Raw genomic sequence first — 20,436 nt, forward strand, 5'->3', positions numbered from 1 at the left:
CCGCGAGAGCGAACGCTTTGCTAATGAACCCTCTCATCGCCCTCATCGTGCTGATTAACGACTCCTCCAGCGAACCCGACCAGCCTTCGCGCGCTGATCAATATCGCGTTCTTTTTTTTTTTTAGGAAATTACATCTGCATGAATGGCCGTCGACGTGACTCAATCGAAATTCTATTTTTAAAATTATTTCTACGAATTGCGCTGGTATCGTCGTCCATTCGGCTCGTCCACGCATTTTGGAGATTAACTAGCTAATAAAATTTCATATGTCGCTATATACTATTAAGAATCACGATTGCAGTGCATTATTTATTGCACGAGACTTTTTGCTGCGTGCAATTAAGTAGCTTTTTATTTATTTTTGGATATATCAAAACGATAATCTTGATTCTTATCTGTTTTTTATTTCCAAGATTTCTTTCTCTCTCTCTCTCTCTTTCTCTCTTCCTCCGTCTCTTTCTTGATTATATTCATTATCAGTGACATACTAAAATAATTTATAAAGCAAGTATCTCGTTGGAGCACATTGTACGATTAATCGAACACGTTTGTAGACCGAAGCTCGATTTGTCATCCGAATTCCAAGGATACGTTCACCGACAAAGCGGACACTTTTATGGAAGACGCTGTCATTACGCGGAAGAGCCAGTAGCATAGGGAACAAGGACAAAAAAAGCGCCAAAGGAAAAAAAACCGGGAAAAAATAATCATAATTACCAACATTGCTCGCCATATAAAAAGGAACATAATGAGCGACCCGCTAATAAAATAATTACAATATTGGGAGCCCGGTAATAGATTCTCGGAACGCATTAACCGGTCTCCTTCGCTCTCTTCCTCTTTCCTGAGATAAATCGTTCTCGTAACGTGCTGTACACCAAGCGAGGGAGAAAGACGGTGCGCTTATGCACGCGTGCAAGACACGTGCAAAATCGTGGCACGTCGCGATCGAGTACCGACCATATGTGCGCATAGATACACACACACACACACACACACACACACACGTACGCGCGCACGCACGCATACAAGTGCCTCTGCACATACGTGTGTGGTGGCGGCCGCAGGAACGTTTCGACGTGTATTTAATAATTCTCGGTATGTGGAAATTACCGGGCCGTACAAACTGCTGATCGGACAGGTGGCCGACAAATCGCGTTGAGGAAAATATACGGGGGTTCCCCCGCACTGCCTTCCTCCCTTCTGCCTTATATGCATCCGGAATTATTATTCCACGTCCATGTGCAACCGCAGCGATCGAGAATTCCTTTTTTTTTCCCTCCCTCGCGGCGCTGTTGATTAAGCCGGATATATATGTGTGTGCCGATCGCGTCTCGTTTGCATGTGGGGATTATCGGTATGCGGGATTACTGACCCGCATAAATCTCGGATAAAGGCAGAGCGTCGCGACGCGGCGCTGGGCAGCGGCAATTTTCCAATGATTTTCGCTGATCGCTTCGGCGAATCGACGCGATGCGGTAGAAAAATAATAAAGCGTAGGAGATAGAGAGGAACGCGGGGGACGCGATATTCGGCCCACCCGATTCTAACGAGATATTTATTCCTCTTTTTTTTTTGCCGGTCGCGCCGCGCCGGTGAGAACGCGTCAGGCCAATTAAAAAGAATAACGAGAAATATAATCGGAGTCGGTCCGGTTCGGCTCTTGCTCTTCCTCTTTCGGTCCTCCCGCCCTGACAGGACAGAGGACGGTTTTTCGGCAGATATTTAGACCGATTAATTTAATTATTCGCGATCGCGGTATAGGAATCGTCCTTGTAGAGATCACGCAGTAATTTACATAGTGATGCGGGATTCGGCCGTTTGAGAAAACCGGACCAGAACACGGCGGCGCAAACGCGGAAGGAACATCGAATCACCCCGGCGTTCACCTTCGACGAGAAATGACCGAGAGCGAGGCGAAAATCAGGCCGAGGCATGTTCCCGAGCGAATTTATTTTTCCTCTCTGATGTGACGTGAGCCTGGGGAGTGAGAAAGATAAAGAGATCGAACGAACCAGGTCGATCGTACGGTTCACTTTGTCCGGCGATCGTTTGGAACGATTAATTTGATTATCGCGATCTGATAGTAATTTACATAGTAATACGCGATTTAAGATCGCGAGGGGGAAAAAAAAAGTAAAGAGAAAGGGGATCGGTAGAAGGGCCGAAGGTATACTTGACGGAGCAAATCGAGCAAAAGGAAGAGCGGGGAGGGAGAGAGAGAGAGAGAGAGAGAGGACGTAGTCACACGGTCGCCAAATCCTCCGCTTACACACGTCTCCTCCGTTATTTTAGATTAGAGAATTCGATTATCGCTGTCGCGTCTGGGACGGAAGGTTTCTATTCTAAAAAGCCTCACACGATGTGATTTACATGCTAATACAGAAACCGCTCTCTATCTTTCTCTCTCTCTCCCTCTCTCTTTCTCTCGTTCTCTCACGAGCACATGCACGCGCCGCAGCACGGGGGTCGTAAGATAAATTAAAGCCCGCTTCGCACTATGAAGGCTGCATCGTCGCGGCTGCACGTATCATCCACCGTTAATACCGCTGGGAAAATTTATGAACGGGTTTGTGGATGAGGGAAGGGTGATGGTTCTTATTTATTTGGATTCGGTTGGACCACGGTTGCGCGCGGAAACAAATAAATATTTCGGTGAATTGGCCTTATCCCAACACAAATGATTGATACAACTTGGCTCTTGATCTTTTTCTTTCTTTCTTTCTCGTTTACTAATCGTTTATTTTTTTGTCGGTTTTATTCTTATGATAATACGTAGCTAATTTACAGAAAGCCGAACCATGATGCACAGAAGATTAATTATTTAATATTGTCATAATATAATTAGCTCTTGCCAGTTTTTTCGTTTATTTACTTAACAATAAGAAATTTATTTTTTTTTTTCTTTATTGGTTTTCATACATATTTGATACTCTCGTTCTGCCCACGTTTTTTTCGTATCTTGTAGCTGAACTTGTGTAACGTTTAAGAAAACCTTTTTCTGTCACGTACATTATTCACATGACTTTTTAGAAGGTTTATTTTAAAATGTTAATGAGTGCTTCTCTCTCTCTCTCTCTCTCTCTCTCTCTCTCTCTCTCTCTCTCTCTTCTCTTCTCTTCTCTTTTTTATGCCAAAAGCGTCAAAGAACAAGAAAGTAGGAAAAAGAAAGACGGACTCAAGAAGAAAGGTCACTGGAAAAAGAGAAAGATAAAGGGGGTGGTTTGGGAAGTGCCGAGGCGGCTGACGGGAAACAAAAGAATGGGGGGCTGTACTTGAAAAGCACGATTGAAATTCAAGATCCATATGCAAAGAGCGCCTCTGGTGGGAGAGGAAAAGGAAGCTGGAAGATAGAAAACGAAGAAAAGAGAGAGAATAGACTCTATATCGAATAAACTAACCCTGCTCGTTCTCTCTCTTTCTCCACCATCTCTCGGTTTCCTGCGATATCGAGAGAGTTGTATTCTCTAAATAATTGATTTAACATGTGTACATACATTATACGCAAACATAATAACGCTATGTAAATGGTAATTCCACCTATGCGACGCTGAGCACATTCGTGGCGTGGGCCGGGTCCAGAACCACGTTTACCATCGCGTCGCATCCGTACCCCCTTTGCCTTCCCGCCGCCACCGTAGTCTTTCTTATGCCGCCCAATCGGACCCATGATGGTGAAGCCGGAGGTCTGCGGGACCCCGCAGAGACGGGAGACTGGGGGGTTAAGTTACCGAGCACCTCATATTTTTTCATTCTCCCGGGGAATATTCTCCCTTTTCCTTCCCCACGTTACTTTTCCCCTCGCTCGCTCATCATTCGAGAAGGGTAATTTCGTCTACGAATTCAGAGAGCCACTTGCGCGATCGGTAGAAAGGAGTGACGAAATCCGACGCGATAAATAAAACTGAGAAATAAATTCCGAGATGAAAATTGATGTATGGTGCGCTAAGGTTCTACGTACATTTGAATTTTTCATTAATTGTTCAAGGTACAGTGATTACGATACGTAACGTTCCTCTAATCTCTGAACATTTATCAGATTCTAGCCTTTTAAAAAGAAAAATATATAATTATTAGATACATACTAATGTTTAAGGAAAAATTAAAATTATTTTTTATTTCTTTCTAAGATTTTGATCCAAGATTCAGATTTTTTTTTCCGCAATTTATTTATTATATAATAACTTTATTTGAACCAGAATCTCATAGATAACGTCATGAAAGAAAGCTGTCAGATATATTTATATCAAACTGCACGTTGATTCTATTGGGAGCTCTTTTATACAATACGGATTAGACTGGGGATTCCCATTGGGCAGCATATTGAAACTCACACGATGAATCAACGACATCCTGGGACATGATTCGATACATCAGTACAGAAGAAGGGATGCACATGGATGGCGATCGAGGCGATTGAGAAGGACAGAAAGAGAGACAAGGAAAAGAGATAATTGATAGAGAGAAGAGGGACAGAGCGAGATTGTGAGACAAATTGGAAGGCTGTTAAAGCAAAGGCACGGAGGCGTCACTTGAGACTGAAGGAGAGAGAGAGGGGAAGATCTCGACGATGGAGAAAAGAGAACCCAGATGAGAAAGCGGGAGAGAGAAAGGACAATTCGGGAAAAAGACGAGTCGCGCGACACTCGTGTCACGATGGGCTTCGTAGCGGCATTTTTAGAGCCGAAATAAAGTGGAGGAACGAACGTACGCCGTCTCTTGAATATCCGCTGGGCGCGCGTCGTAAGACGTAGGTGGTCTCTCTTCTTGGGTCCATTTCTCTCTCTTTCTCTCTCTCTCTTCTCTCTTTCTCCCTCCTCTCGCTGTCGCGCCGTTCTCATTCTCATTCGTTTTCTTTCGCTCGTCCATTCTCGCGTTCGTCTGTACCGCGCGCGGTTCATCTACCGAATGCGAGCCGAGCCGTCGCATATGCCGGCAGTTAGGCGAGCGAGCGCACTTTGGGCTTTTTGAAACGTGACTTCCTCGCTTGCGAGGATCATCCGCACATTCCGGTTCTTTCTCTCTTTCTCTCTCCCTCGCCGCTGATCGATCGCCGCGTATATGTGACGCGCGCGATCCGGATTTGCAATTCAACTCGTCAACCCGTCGGCGCCGATGGGCAGCCGTTTGGTGCCGCGATTGTGACCAACGACCGAGCAATCAAGATGTTTTAAGAGAAACATTAGATCAACAGTTTATTGTGAGAAAAGGAAAAAGCCAATTGTGATTTAATTTTTTTAGATTTTACTTATCATGAAAGAAACAATGGCTTCTTTAATTTTCAAGTTTTTTTTTTTTTTTTAAGTTTATAGCTTCGTTTATTGGTTTACGTTGCAGCTATTTTTAAACGTTTCGCGATATATCGTCGTTGAAGTCACATAGAGATACAGTAAACAGTCGGATTCGATCGAGCGGCACAATCGAATGGATCGACCATTTCAACTGGATATTTCGTTAAACCCTAAGAATCGCAGAGCGAAGATGGAGGCAAGATACGAGGCGGCCTCGCCCGACGTTCCGACGTACAAAATGCAAATCGCCCGGGATAAAGATGGAATCTGGATAACGGTATCAAAATCTGGAATACTTCCTCGATGCGCGAGCACGATGGGAAACGCTCGCAAGGGACGGCGAGCGTAACGTCGCCTGTTCGCGTTTACGTGTCCGTGCCGATCTTGATGAAACCGGCGGCAGCCTCGCTCCGCTCCGAAAGAAAGAGAGAGAGAGAGAGAGAGAGAGATCCTGGAAGCTGCGCGCACACGAAATCTCTTCGTTGCCGCTCGTGAGAGTCGGGCATTAGCGGGAACCGACACCGCGGGTGGGTTTCAGTGAATGATAACCGCGGAACGGTAACGATATTATATCGTCGTGAGATCGGGCCCGCCGATCTCTCGTATGCGTGCGTGCGTGCGCGCGCGTGCGGAAGACGAAATCGTAATCTTAATCGTCCTCGTGACGGGCAACAGGTTCTCTCTCGCGCTCGCGATTCAATCGCGCGTCTCTTCGGGTGTATACGAGGGGGCTCGACCCCTTTATATGCGTGGCTGGACCGTGGCCGGAAAGAACGGGCCCCGTTACGTCACTCATCCATCTCCTTCTGACGACCTCGACTATTGATTTATCGTCACGAGAAAGCATATGATTTCTTCCAGCAGGCGCGCAAGTCGCTCTCTGATTAGAGGTATGCATTGTGCATCGATCGACGGCTGATGGACAGAAGGAAAGAAAGACAGAGCGCCTTGCGCAAGCTAGATTGGAAGCCACGGGAGATAAGCTGACCGGCGGACGTCGGTGACCGAGCCGATCACTCAGGGTCGATAGATCCTCGAAGGTTTGGACTTGGAAGATGAGAGAGAGAGAGAGAGAGAGAGAGGCGGGAGGAGGATCTCCTCGCGGTGTCTCTTTCGGTTCGTTAACTACTGACGCGATCATTTCGATCGAGACACTACACGTCAGAATCGTAATTTCGGTATTTCTTCAATACAAGACCTTCGAATCTCGATGTAACGGATATGAGTTACCTGAGTTTAATTACGAAAGGTCTAGTCTGCGTGACGTTAAAACATTTCTTTAAAAGATGAAAAAACTTAACGTACATTTAATTTTCTTCCTTTTAAGTTCTTCTTAAATTTCCCGCAATCAAAAAAAGTTTATACTTGCATTCGATAAAACTTGCTTCAATTTTGCTGGATGCCTGCGCTAAAGCGCTAAGCTCATATTGATTATGTCGGGTTTCGTTGTCGTGGATTACGCGAGCAGTTTGAAATCTGACGCTAACTAATTACCGCACCACTGTACCTAATCGAAGTTAAACCATTCAATAGTAGATTTGCATCCGTAACATAGTTTCTATTCACTTTCGGTAAGTGTGACGTATATTAGGTTTACCATGACGAATCAGCTTAACTTAGCAGATAGTATCGAAACAAATTTGTGTTAAAATAGGGGTCGACCCCGAAACGAAAACTCAAAAACACGTGTATGAAGGGAAGTACGTGTAGCGCACGTCCACAGGATACCGACGTACACCGACGTCTCAGATGAGAACGTTTATAACCGGGGACTCCTTTCGCCGATCGATAAGATCAGATTCCTCTCTCGTTTGAATAATATGAAAAATCGAGATAGATAGATAAATGGAAGGAATAAGAGGAACCGCTGGATATATGTACTGGGTGGATTCGGGAAAGGGAGGGGGATCGCGCACAGAGAGCGGCGAGGGCAAGGGACGATGGAAGGAGGGAGGGACACAGAGGGGTCGAAGACGCACCATCGGTGGAGTGAGTTAGAGCCGGCGGGCAACGCTATGCATACCGTCACACCCTGCGACACGCTCCAAATTTGAAATTTAAATTCGGTACCTCTCGCGGGACCGCGTTGTACACCGGTTACACACGCACACGCACGCACACACATACACGCACACGTAAATACGCATACATTTACAGAGAAAGTTCCGTGCGTGTTGCGAGTGCGCATACGAGACGCCCCGAAATAGTTTTAGACGCCCTGTGATGAAAATTCTGTGTAATTAAAAGTTACTTAGCGTGGAAAAATAAGAAGTTCCATCGCACGAAAGAAAAGTGAAACAAACAGATTGTCAAACTTCGCTTCTCGTTTCTTGACTTTAAGGATGGGGCTTCTATAGTAATTGATTTTTCACGAGAAAAACAAACGTACATCTCACGATAAAATATTTAAAGTTATAGCGCGCGGTCTAAAATTTTTATCGGGCCAAGATGGCGTTGAAATACTCTATGCAGAATACTCTAATTGCCAAATTGTCCCTTTTGGGGTACAACCCTGTGGAAACAACGCGCATAACGACGACGAGTCAGAAATGCGCGCGAGAACAGGATGGAGCAAAAGGCAGGAAGGATGTATCGTCGTGAAAACGACGACCGACCTGCCCGTTAAGTCGGTTTCCTCTCGTCGGTAAACACACGCGGGAATAGTAATTCGAGACAGGGGCCCTGCGCCGTGTCCTTTCACCTCCCGTCTCTCTACCCTGGGCCTCTACCTTCCACCCACGGCTGTTGAAGTTGTCTCGAGTCGTGTATGATTGTCTTGTCTGCTTGTCGCTGTCGATCCACAATCGCGTCAAATTCGGGCGAAGGGGAAACGCTCTCGCAGGATGAACTTGTTTTCTCTCGGATGTCAGCCTAAAATCGGAGAGTTTCACTTTGCATCTCGTTACATTGTATAGCTACCGTCAGACCTCGCTGCTTTGCTCTCGAAAGGAATAGTAACTGTGCACCGTAGCGAGGAGGATCTTCAGAATCAATCGGATATGCTTCTAGGAAAGTTATTGTTAAACTTAAATAATTCCAACTTTAACGTCTACTGAGAAAACGATTGTTCATTCATCACTTTCCTATAAGCGCTACATGATTCTGAATTTTTTTTATTATGATGGAAGGTAATCCGACGTACGGTAGACTGTACTTAAACGTCGGCGTTACTTACGTCCAGCGACCGCGGAACATCCTGCAAAGTTAACTGTTACGTCTCGCCGGCGTCGTCCGCGAGAGATCATCGGCGTCGCGCGACACGCGTGCCTTTCTTTCCCGTACGTTCAGCCGCAGCCGCTTTTACCGAACATACGTAATCGCATTTTCCTCGGTTATGATCCGAGTCACGGGAGAGACAGGGGAGCACGTCCACGAACCTTTTTTTCCCCCCGTTCCTCTCTCTCTCTGTCGTTCTCGCCCGCTCCTCCTCTCGGCATTCCACAACGGCACACACGCTCGCGTCATGTGACACGTGTCGGACGAACGACGAAGGCGCATAATGCACGTGTCGCACGCACGGTACGTAACGGCTGCACCGGCTTGTGACGGTCGCCGCCGTCGCGTCATCTCGCACCACGGCAGCGGGCGGCTGCACTTTCTCTTTTCGCGCCGATGATCGCGCGCATCGTAGATACGCGGTCGACCGGCGTTAGAAGCCTCTGGACCGCACCGTTATCTTTCCCTCGCGTGATGCCCCCACGCGCCTGTGGCGACGTAATTCCGCGATGTAGCATTAGCCGAACAAAGTCCGGAAATTTATGTGCTAGCCCTGAAATGGACCCTCCAAGGATAAAAGTCAAAATACATAAATCAAGATGTATTAAAAGACGTGTGTCGCGGCAAAAGCCGCGGGTAAGGGAAATATCGTGCATGATATATGTACAATAAATATGTAAAGATTCACGGGACGTTCTAAATTCTTTTGTATTTCACGTCTCAGTTTTTTATAACGTGAAATTGACTTGAAATTACAATTGACAAAAGGAAATGCAATCTTTATCGTCCTTTAAACGGGGAGGAAAATAGCTCGCGGTTAATAACCGCTACAGCGATACGGTTGGATAGTTATTAAAACGTCATGACAGTTCGATTGAAATTGTTGCCGCGAGTCACGCTCGTCGAAATTAATACGAAGTACTTTAGCGCGTCTCTTTCCGCGGTCATCTATGCGCGGTGACTATAGTTATCTTATCCCGGAATTATTCTACACAGCTGGTACAGCAATATAGCTATATGTATACGTATATAGATTGGTTGGGAATCGTTTCAGAATAAACGCTAGATAGTTTCTATACGGGGACATATCTTTTTTTCCTTACGTGGCTCAAGTTCATTCGTGTCGCTACGTAACGCCAGATCGATCCGGGAGGTATGTCATCCCGTAATTCTTTCTTAACATTTCCTCGTACGTTCTTTGAGAAATAAATATCGTGTTCGATGTGTGACGTCCGCGGAGGCGCCGTCTAAAATGCAAATTTGAAGAAACGCGATTATCAAGCCGCGGATCGAGCCCGTCGCGGATATTCGTCGAGTAAATCTCGCCGGCGTCGGGGAATAATCCCGAGGTCAATCTACTAAAGGCTTTCTCGCGAAGTGTATTAGGAACGATAGAAGCGGTATATAGAAGGGGGCAAACTCTCTCGGATCTTACCCCGGTGAATTCGGTTGCGCGAAAGCGCGCGTGCCTATATATCCGAAGTTCTTCGCGAGAGCACTCGAATTAGATCGGCACGCTGCAGTGTGCAAACTCCACTTCTACGAGATACTCTTCACAATGGGGCCCGGCTTAGAGAGCAACCTGATCCCGCGGCTTAAAACAGAGTATCCCTTCGCGATATTAATGCCCGCTGTTACTAAACTCATCTCCAAAATATATCGCGCATGCCGCGGAACGACGAACGTTTCGTAACGATACACTCCTTCGTTTAGGCGGAAAATACAAATTGTCACTGCAACGCAGAGGGCGGAGTTTTATTTTGCAATTTAGGTTCGAATTGCCTAAAAATTTATTTAGGTCTCTGTTGGACCGGAACCTCGTCCCAGATTAATTCCAAAGTTACATTCGGCACAATTTTTGTTTTTGTTTCGAGCACGCGACCTGTCGCTCACACTCTGCTCCGCATCGGTTTGGATGCAGCGAGGATAATTGCAGTTCGCGCGAGTGCCTCTGCCGAAACGATCGGCGGGATGGGAAATCGATGAACGAGGAGATGCGCGAAGGGAGCAGAAGAGTCCAAAAAAAAATAGTACAAATAAAAATGAATTTTGCAATCGTTTTCATCTTCGAAATTCCATTCGCTATTGGGTAAATGGGCGTGTTGCATTCTGGGAAGCCAAGGGCTCGATATCTAGATAAGAGCTCTATAAGGACAATCATTGTTAGGTTTGGCGACGCAGCTAGTCGAGTTCGATGCGAGTTCAAGCGGATATCGCGAAATGGAGGAAAGCGGGAAGAAGAATAAAGTGAGATTATGACAGAATGAGAGAGAGAGAGAAAGAGAGAACAGGAGAACAGAACGGTGAAAGGCAGATGCAGGAAAGAAGGACGTGTTGTCAGGGCTAAAGAAAGAGGAGGGTGGTGAAGATACAAAGAAACGCGAGACGAAAAGAAGAAAGAACGAACGGAGGAGAAGAGAGGAATGTGGCGGGCGCGTGGATGAGAGACGAAGAAAGGAAGAACGGTTCTTCGACGAAAAGGAGAGGGCAGAATCGAGGGTTGGCGGCGGCCCAGACCCGGTCGATACGACCACTACCACCGCCACCTCTACCACGACGAGGCAGGACGGAGCGCGAAACTTGATTTCTACGCGAATGTACTGATACACAACGAAATCTTTTTTTTTTCAAACTTACGTATATCTTTTTCGCTTCCTCTCTTCTGCCTCTGGCGGTATTCATCTACGATATTTTTTTCACCCTTTGCTCTCGACCGCCATTTTGAGAGGAAAAACGTGCTTCCATCCCCCTTCAATAGATTTATTTCCTTACAATGACTTTAGCACGTACTTACTGTTTGTCTTAAGATGATTTTAAACAAGTCTAGCCACAGTTTAAATTTCTTACGACAAAATATGATGCATTGGGATGTGTAATTATTATATTTGTTAGATGTGTCTTTGCGATTGTGTGAAATAAGACAATTGAAACAGACGTATTACACGAAATAAGGTGAAACAGGTGAAAAAAAGTGAAATTAAATACTTTTAAAAGTTATTGTTACTATTTTAAAGTTTTTGCTGCTTTTTGTAAAATACTTTTAAGCCTTAGAAGTTAGGAAGAAAACAGAAAAAGACGCAAATAGAGATGGAAATCTATTTATCGTCGTGACATAAGTTGCTGATGACATCTCACGCACATACTCACATCGTATTTTCTTTATGATTGCAGTTATTCTCTTGGACACGACAACGGAGGAGAAACTCGACTGGACGAGATATCCGTTCGGGCCTCAAGCTAACACTCCTGGCGTAAGTACATCGAAATTCATTTTCATCGTACACATAGAAGGCGTTAAACTCTTCTTAAAATATTGACGGAAAAAACTTTTGTTCTTTTCGATACGAAGGAAAACTGTACATTCCGATAGCCGCTACTCCTCGACTCCTCGAGCGATGAAAGCATCGAGAATCCGAAAGTAAAATCAGATTCGCCACCCCTCGACGGAAGGCCAAAACAATTTCTTAAATATCGCGAATTTCCATGGAAATATTCGACGTGCCAGCACAGCAACACGACGAAAATTCCCGTCGACGTAGGAATTCCGCTCGCTCGCTCGCGCGCACGCTCGGCATCTTCTTCCGCGCGGCCAAAGGGAAATATTAAAAATGTCTCAAACATAAATTAATGCTCTCTCGCGAGGTCGTTGCACGCGATTCAAGAGCTCCCTCTTTCCCTCTCTCTTTCTTTTTGGGAACTTCTCTTTCTCTCCTCCGGCGATCGCAACAAAGGGGCACATAGACGGAAAAAAATTCCAGGACTTCCCGACATTTTCTTCTCTCTGTATTTTTTTATTCCCTCCCCCCTTGCGCGGAGAGGAGAGAAATCTTTTGGAACTCGACTGGCCGGGTTCCGGTGGTACCAGAAGCACTTTATAGTCTCGGTACGTGCGCGGCACATACGTGGGCCCCCGCTGGCCGATGCGCTCTCTCGGCGCCATGTTTGTTTTTCAGTTGTTAAGCGCGCAGCGGGCCGCCAGACAGGTTTAAATCAGCCCCTTCACCTCTCTCTTTCTCTCTAGGTTTCTCCTCTTCTTTCTTCTCTCTTTCTCTCCCTCTGCCGATTCTCTCCTCCAGCACCGTTCGCCTCCTTCACGACCGGGCCGTATGCACCGCTCGGTTCGTGAGTCAGTCCGACCGGGTAACAAATTGCTTTTTGTTTGAACGGACAAATTAGTGATACGACCGCGCCGGCACGGCCGAAAAGAGCGGCCGGGAGAGGGGCAGAAAAGGAGAGAGAGACCCGCGGTGTTTATTTAAACATCGTAGGCACCGAGAGTGCAGTTCGACGCACGGGGAGGGGGAGAGACATCCTCCTCTGTGACCCTACGTGGGTGTGGGCCGGGTATCTCGTGGCTTCGATTTTTCTGGCGACCGGTCGGACATTTCGAACCTTATTGCAACTTTTATTATGCTCTCGGTTGTATCTTTTTATATTCTTTTTTAACATTACTTGCTCTCTGCTAATGTTAATTCGATACCTTAGTAATATTTGTACAGGATATCACCGTTTAACGGAAAAGGTAGTCTCTTTTCAAGAGGATTTAACAACTCTATGCTGTCACCAAGATCGTAGAAGCTCTTGCCATTGCCATATACCTTTCACTCTGTATTTGTGTTTGCTCAATCGAAAAGTCTGCTCTTTTTGCCCTCGATCGTGAAACGATCGAGTACGACGGTTATACACGTGCGCTCGTCCTCCTTTTCTCTCTCTCTCTCTCTTTCTCTCTTTTTTCTCTAGCGACGTCGATCGTTAGTGTCGCGTCGCTAATCGGCCGGCGTAACGCTCTGTTTGAAAAGGTTCTTTGAGGCTGCTGTTGATTTTTCTGGGTGCTAAACGTTCGACGCGCCTGCCCCCGGACGAAACGGAGCAGAGAGGAATGGCTACGCCGCGGCGGACCACGTACGGGAGTCTGATCTTTTTTCTTTTTTTTTTTTTTTCGGGAATGATCCGAAAAAGAACGCTGCTTCGTCCTCCGCGTGAACCACTCGAGTTCACTTTGCACCTCGGCCATTCCATCTCGCTCGTCGGAAATGCTACGTCCAAATACGCCGTTCTCCCTTCCTCTCTCTCTCTCTCTCTCTTTCCCTTTCGTGGACTCTCAAGCGCACGTGCGCTCCTCGTAAAAACGGCCGCGATATTAGTTACACCTACGAGCCTTTAACGTTCCTCCCGAAGCCCAAATGGTCCGGTATTCTCGGCGCACTTTTGGGCGTTAAGTGTTAGCATCCGTATGACTTTCGTCGCCTATTGACACTGCGAACGTCTTCACATTGGACAAATAAAGCTCAGCCGGACGAGCTGTTTAGCGTTAAAACGCGCGTTAATAATACCAGCTCCAAATCGACCTTTCAAACACTCCGTGTCTTCCCGAATTCTGTTTATCGGCGATCTTCCTCGCTCCAATCCTGACAGGGCGCCCGACCGCCTGCCCGCTCACTCGGAATTCCACGTCTTACACGTTCCGCAGATCGATCGGACGGACGACAAGATTTGTCCATTGCCTGACGGTCGTAGATGACGGGGGACGATGTTCGATTTCCTGGGGTCGAGAGGAATTCACGTTTCACGTGGTTCCCCTCGACGGCACGAAGAATGTGTCGACGCTTACGCGCGAACCAAAGTGGAGAATCCTCTTAGGCTAGTCCAGACTGATCCGGCTTCCCCGTACCGGATCCTCTCGCGAAGGAAGTCGCGTCGCCCGCGAAAGCAAGACTGATAAAAACGAGAGTGTTCTCACGAGGGACTCTGCCCTAATCAGTTTTCTCAGGGCAGGGATTAGCACGCCGCGACGGCCCTCTCACGCACACGCCATTACCCTCGATCATACGTGACAGGAAATTTATTTCCGAGGATGAATAATTTTCCCGGGAAGATCCGGGTCCAATTAGCCGCACGTAGTTTATCCGAAACTCACTGCGGCGGAGAAGGGTGCGAAATTACTTCCAGTTGAACACACTTTTGCCCTCAACAAATGCATCTATTTTATTCAAGAGGCATCTTCATAATTCATAATTCTTAATTAACAATAAGCGCAGAGATCAAAGGATTACTTACATTTTAATGGCACATAGTTGAGGCCGATCGCAACGCACACACTTTGTCGATTCTCTTCCGTCATCGTTTTAATCCCTTCCTCCGGTCGGCATTAATATCGCGAACACGATAAGCACGCGCCCTTACAACTGATAACGGGATGATCCGGGACGGTTATTAATATACAAGTAAACGGAATTAGCTCGGAGTATTTGGACAAGCCGGCGGAGGGAGAACAAGAATCGCTCGGAGCGAAAAGATGCTTTGATGCTGGCGGTGAGGGTCAAAACTCGCATAAAGGGCCAAAGTTACGCTATGCTTTATCGCTGTATTATGTATTCTATCTCGGTGCCCCCCCGACCACGACGACTTCCGATAAAAGATGCGGAGAAACGTACCACTGGAATTAATTAAGCGTCCTTCTCCCCTAACCCCGTAGCTTACTTCGCGTCGATTTAAATCCTGTTCCGAGCTTTCAACTTAATTTTTAGTACAAACTAGAGAAGACGTGGAGGTCAAAGAAAGAGAGCGAGAGAATTTCTAAATATCTGTAATTTAGACTTTTTAGGAAATCGTATTAAATATTATTCGCCTTAATCTACAAAAAGTACATAAAATTTACCCATACCATAAGGAAATATCGATAAGTAGGATCTCGAGGAAAATAGAACGAAAGAAAAAATGGGAGAAACTTTCCGTTGAAATTCCAATCTACTTAGGAAAGACTAACGATGGCGCTCTTTGATTTCGTTCTCGCCATTTTACTTCAAGCTAATTTCCATGCTTAAGAAGTCGTAATCCGATCATGACCGTCGAAATGAAGAAGTTTCGTTCACCCTTTGAGAATATCGACTTGCACTTCGACTGAAATTCGATAAAGTCGCGCGACCCCGAGAATTCAACGGATGGAGAAACATTCTCCGGTCTAGCTGTTTCCATATAGCGAGAGCGGGCGCGTACGCTTCGATATCTCTCGATATTTCCGCGGGGGGTCAATCGTCGAGTCGGATTTCTACCGGTAACGACTCTGAAATCGGATAGATTTTCGTCTCGCGCGCTCCGTCGAAATTTATTCTATGAATAGGAAAACGGGATGCGATGTGATCGCGCGCGCATACGCTTAATGGGAAGGCGAGAAACACACAGAGGCCATTGGTCCATTGAGAGTAACGGTCTCTTCCTTCCACGAGCGTCCGTCGTTCGTAGTCGAAGGCGAATGCTGGTGGCTCTCCGCCGGGAGATCTCGCCGTTCTTTTTATCCAAAAAAATTTATCGTCGTTCTACTGCGAGCCCAGCTCGTTTCCTAAATGCCACGATCGATTGCAACGGTAGGAGAAAGATGGAGAGAGAGAGAGAGAGGAAAAGAGAGAAGAGAGTCAACATTTAGAAAGTCTAATAAACAAGAAAGGAACAAATTTAGGAAAATACTGATCTGTGTGTACTTTTATATGTAATGTCTCATTAAAAGTAAATTATTGAAGACCCGAAGGCGCGCGTACAAGCATCGTCGAAGGATTTCCGAGGACACCGGGAGAAAATACATTGGTAATAGGTTTCAAATAGGTACGCGCCGAAAGATTTATCTCTATGAAGATAGAAAGGGCCGATAATCTTAATTTCAAGCTTAATTCCCGACGATCCTCAGCTCAATCTCGATCGATTGTAATTCGGAAACTGCCGATGCGTCGATTTTATCTCGCCCGGGAAAAATCTATTGAAAATTTTTAACAAAATTTGCACGCCTAAAATATTATCCGCAATTTCGAATCGGTGTCATCGAATTGACAACTTACGGTTATATAATTGTATTACATATACGTGTTACATAAGCGATCTGCGTTATGCATACGATATGGAGTTCAGTGAACCTCATAGCGAAACTTCCGCGATACAATAATAATGGTAGTCATCGATTTTCGACGAACAGCAATTCACCTTTATCCAAGATATTCGGGAACTCGCCTGCCGAAAAAAGGAACATTCTCTCGCTATCCCGTTCCCATTGGACGCTGCTCATGGTAGCCGAGATCAGTCCACAGCTGATGAAACGTGGCTGATGGCGGTCGCAGTTCCGGCGAAAAGACCTGCCCGCCACGGTTCGCACGTGGTACTCAGGCTTCTATCTCATCGTTTCATCTTCCGCTTCCTTCATCTTTATCCGTCCTCGTCTTTCACCTCTTCACGTCGTCTCCCTCGCCGGTAGCCGTCTTCTCTTCTCCCGTTCTTCTTTTATCTCTCCTCTTACCGCTTCTTACCGCTCCCTCTTCTCATCGTCGCCTCCCCCCCTCCTCTCTCTCTCTCTTTTTTCTCTCTTTCTCTCTCACCATGGCTCAGGCTATTTAACCGCGCCCGTATCTGCATCTAAATGCGCTCCTCGAATGCGAAATTCACATAGTGATATGCGACTCGGGTAGCCGTGTCTTCTTCGGGGACTCGGATGCTCAGAAAACCGCCTTCGCAGAACGCGACACGACGCCTGAGAGAACCCGTAATCACCGTCAATGTGAACACGACATACGCGTAACATAATTTTTACGAGACGCTCGAAGCAATTAGCTCTTCCCAGTCCTCTTTTTCGTCGTAACATTTCTTGACGATACAGAAATTGGTATAACAGGCATTAGAACGTTGTATACGCGTATCTGTATTTTGTATCTTGTAGACAATTAAATGTGTATGCGGAAAGAACGAACGTACGTGAGCATGTCGGGTGCGTGTGCGAAGAGCACGTAAAAGTCGACGCACAGCTGCGAGCATTCCACGACGTCGAGTGGCAATAATAAATATCGGGTTACTTTTCGGGCCGTATCTGGAATAGACTAACTGACTATTAGCTGAATATTTATTAGCCAGATAAGCAGCACACCTCGATTTATTTCTCCCTCGATCTCGGCGGCGGGCTTGTCGTGAAAATCCATCGGGCCGCGCCCGGCATCGACATTATGACCCACGTCTATGGGTATTTAAAAAAACATCTTCATCTACCGTCCGATTGGGCACGATTCACGGAGAGATTGACTGCACGCGGGATTGATTATTTAAAAACCCGGTCTTATCGCGGGTGACGCCACCCGTTTGGATTTCCTTAAGCCTTTCTCGCCTAACCGCTTCTTCTTCTTCTTCTACTTCTTCTTCTTCCTCCTTCCATCGCTCGTTTATATCTGATTGGTGATTAGAAAGGAGAGGCAGAGTTCTCCTGTGTCTCGGTCGAAGCAACTTATCATCTCAAACGGAAATTTAAGACACACTTGTCGCACGTATCTCTCCCTCTTCCCCTCCCTTAGATTGCATACCTTGCGTCTCGTAACGAGAAACGCATGTGTGTACGAAAACGATTTCATCAATCGAGACCCCGGTTTCGCGCTAATGCAATCGCATTTCCGTTTCTTCCGAGTAGACGTGCCTCAATGTTCCCTTTCACCTCGATTTATCGTCCTATGTCGCCGCGCCGTCGCGCGAGTGATAACGAAGAAAGCGGTCGAACGTATGATAGGTGATTTGTCGTTCTTCGGTGAATCATCTCTTTTATCAACATAGCTGCGCGCGTTGATAGAATCACGTTTCTGATATCGGATTCCAAGTGGCGAGAACCCGTACTACGGGCTCGAAATTCCATTCCATATTAGCAATTCGATCGTATTCAATGGCAAAAGCCAGACTCTCATTTTTGTTATTAATTATTACGGAAACTTACAGTCCAACGCTGTGTTTTTATCGTGGTATCTATGTGCCTGCGAAACGTTATGCATGCATCAGTACGACGTGATCTGAAAGGAGAAATATGTCTTTGATTCTTAAAACGATCGCCTCACACAAACACACATACATATACGCTTAACGTGGAGAGTATTGAACGCGCGAGTAACGCGCGGGAAATAGTAAAACTCGTTCTCACGGAAACGTGCCGGCGAGTTCTCGAATTGCAAAACGGCCGCGCACCGCCTTGTAAAGTGTCACTAGGGCCGCGCGCATCGGGACCACCCCGTATAATCAAGGAACCTCTTTTGCATGCAGGCGAAGCTCACGCAAACGAACGAAAAGTATCGATTACAGATTTCTCATCGAGTCTCCGCGGCGCAGAAACAAATCGCCCGGGGTCCCTTAATTGCGCTACTCGGCAGCATATTTTATAAAAGTTATAGACAATGATAGATTCTTATTGCTTTTTTCTCACTCGCGATGTCCTTTCAAGACAATCTCAAAACATTTAAAACCAAATAATTCGCGTAATTATCAAAAGGCTGCAAAAGAATTTGTAATTAATCATTTTTAACACAATTGAAGTTTATCGAGTTATATATAGTATCTAATATAATATATAATTTGCTTGAATCTATATTTTACATAGGAATGTGGTTCACTTATAAGAATTAAGGCAAGTTACAGATATCGATAATACGATTTATTTATGAGGAATTAAGGTCACGCTGCAATATAGTTGAACAAGAGATATATGATCTGCGTGTAATTTGATAAGATAAAGAGCGAGAATCATAAAATTTCATATCCAGTGAACCACATCATAAAAGATTTATTTTTGTCCATGCTCTCTCTCTCTCTCTCTCTGTTTACTTCTTGTTAACTACCCGTCAAATAGTTTAAGAAAATTTGCCTCCGTTCACTTATCACGCAATGTAAGATTAGTCGTTAAGCTGAATTGATGCGCAAGTCGTAAAGTCCAGTTTCTTTGCGAAACAGTTGTTAAGCATTTCTGGATTAATTATTAAGAACGCTCGGATGAGCATTGATGCGCGTATTTTTCCATGTATCTAATAAAAAGATCCAGACATTATTAAAAATTAATAATTTCGAACGCGGAGCAGCTGGTTCAAGTACACCCCGTTCGTACGGAAGAAGGAAACTAATCGTTCAATATAATCCTAATTAGAGAAAATTGATCGAAGTACAAAGGGTGGAACGACGCGTAATAAACTCTACTTGCGTATGACTTCCCGGAGCCAAACGCGCGTTTTTCACGTTCGTTAAATCCCGCGTACTAATTATACGGAAGCCAATCCAATTATTTGTCGGCTACTACCGGCGGCTACCATTCTCGGCGTTTGAGAGCTATTTATCCAGAGCCGCGTCGAGAATCGTGAGCCTTCTGGAATTCGCCTCGTAAATTTCTTCATATGTGCACACGCGAAACGCGGCATCGAGCGCACTCCTCGATGTAAAGTAAAAAAAATGGCATCGATGAACTCCCCTTCAACGCAGAAAAAAGCTTCCGTGCGAAAGGTAATGTAAGGGGTAATATATATTATATATGATAACGATAATTTATTTGAAATATTACTCATTAAGAAATACGTTCATCCAGTGACAAAATAAGAAGATAATTTGTTTCGACAACTGACTTAATGTCACTATGTCGATGATTAATTTAAAGAGTCATATATAACATTGTTTAATTTTTTTTACGAGAATATGCATCCAATACATTTTTCACTGCAATCAAGCACGTAGCAGCCAAACGTTCTGATAACATGAGCGTTGGCAACGGAGAGATGGAATTCCTGTCGCGTTGCTGCCTTCGTCACCGCGCCGAACGGTCAGGAAATCTCCGGAATTCCGTTTTCGCTTTCGTCGGTGCTCTTTTTCTCCCGCCAGCCGAACGCACCTCGTACGGAGATAGTCGACTGACCTCGCGCGCAGAACGAAATTAATGCTAATCCCTTGGAATTAATCCCACGGGCCGAATGATTGAATGGAGGTTGGATTATTCTGGTACGCGCCATCGGTCACACGAGTCGCGCTCGGTGGCGGCGAGCCGTTTCCACGGGATTAATCACCCCCGGTGCGCTTCTTTTCCTACCCGGTCGTGGGGGCTTTTTTCCACATTTTATGACCTCGCGGGTGGATTACTATCGACTTTTTTGAAAGCGCGCCGCC

The 20,436-nt window shown here is 45.8% G+C and overlaps 1 protein-coding gene across 13 annotated transcripts in view; it reads left to right on the forward strand.

Moving 5' to 3' along the window:
• The window catches only part of LOC105838852 (ephrin type-B receptor 1), a 90,475-nt gene that overhangs the window by 43,148 nt on the left and 26,891 nt on the right, over positions 1-20,436 (forward strand). For all 13 annotated transcript variants that reach the window (XM_036288929.1, XM_036288931.1, XM_036288930.1 and 10 more), the window contains exon 3: positions 11,680-11,759. In XM_036288929.1, coding sequence (XP_036144822.1) covers positions 11,680-11,759 — 80 coding nt within the window. The remainder of the gene's footprint in view (positions 1-11,679; positions 11,760-20,436) is intronic.

The sequence above is a fragment of the Monomorium pharaonis genome, chromosome 6 (assembly GCF_013373865.1).
Source record: "Monomorium pharaonis isolate MP-MQ-018 chromosome 6, ASM1337386v2, whole genome shotgun sequence".
Classification (NCBI taxonomy): Eukaryota; Metazoa; Arthropoda; class Insecta; order Hymenoptera; family Formicidae; genus Monomorium; species Monomorium pharaonis.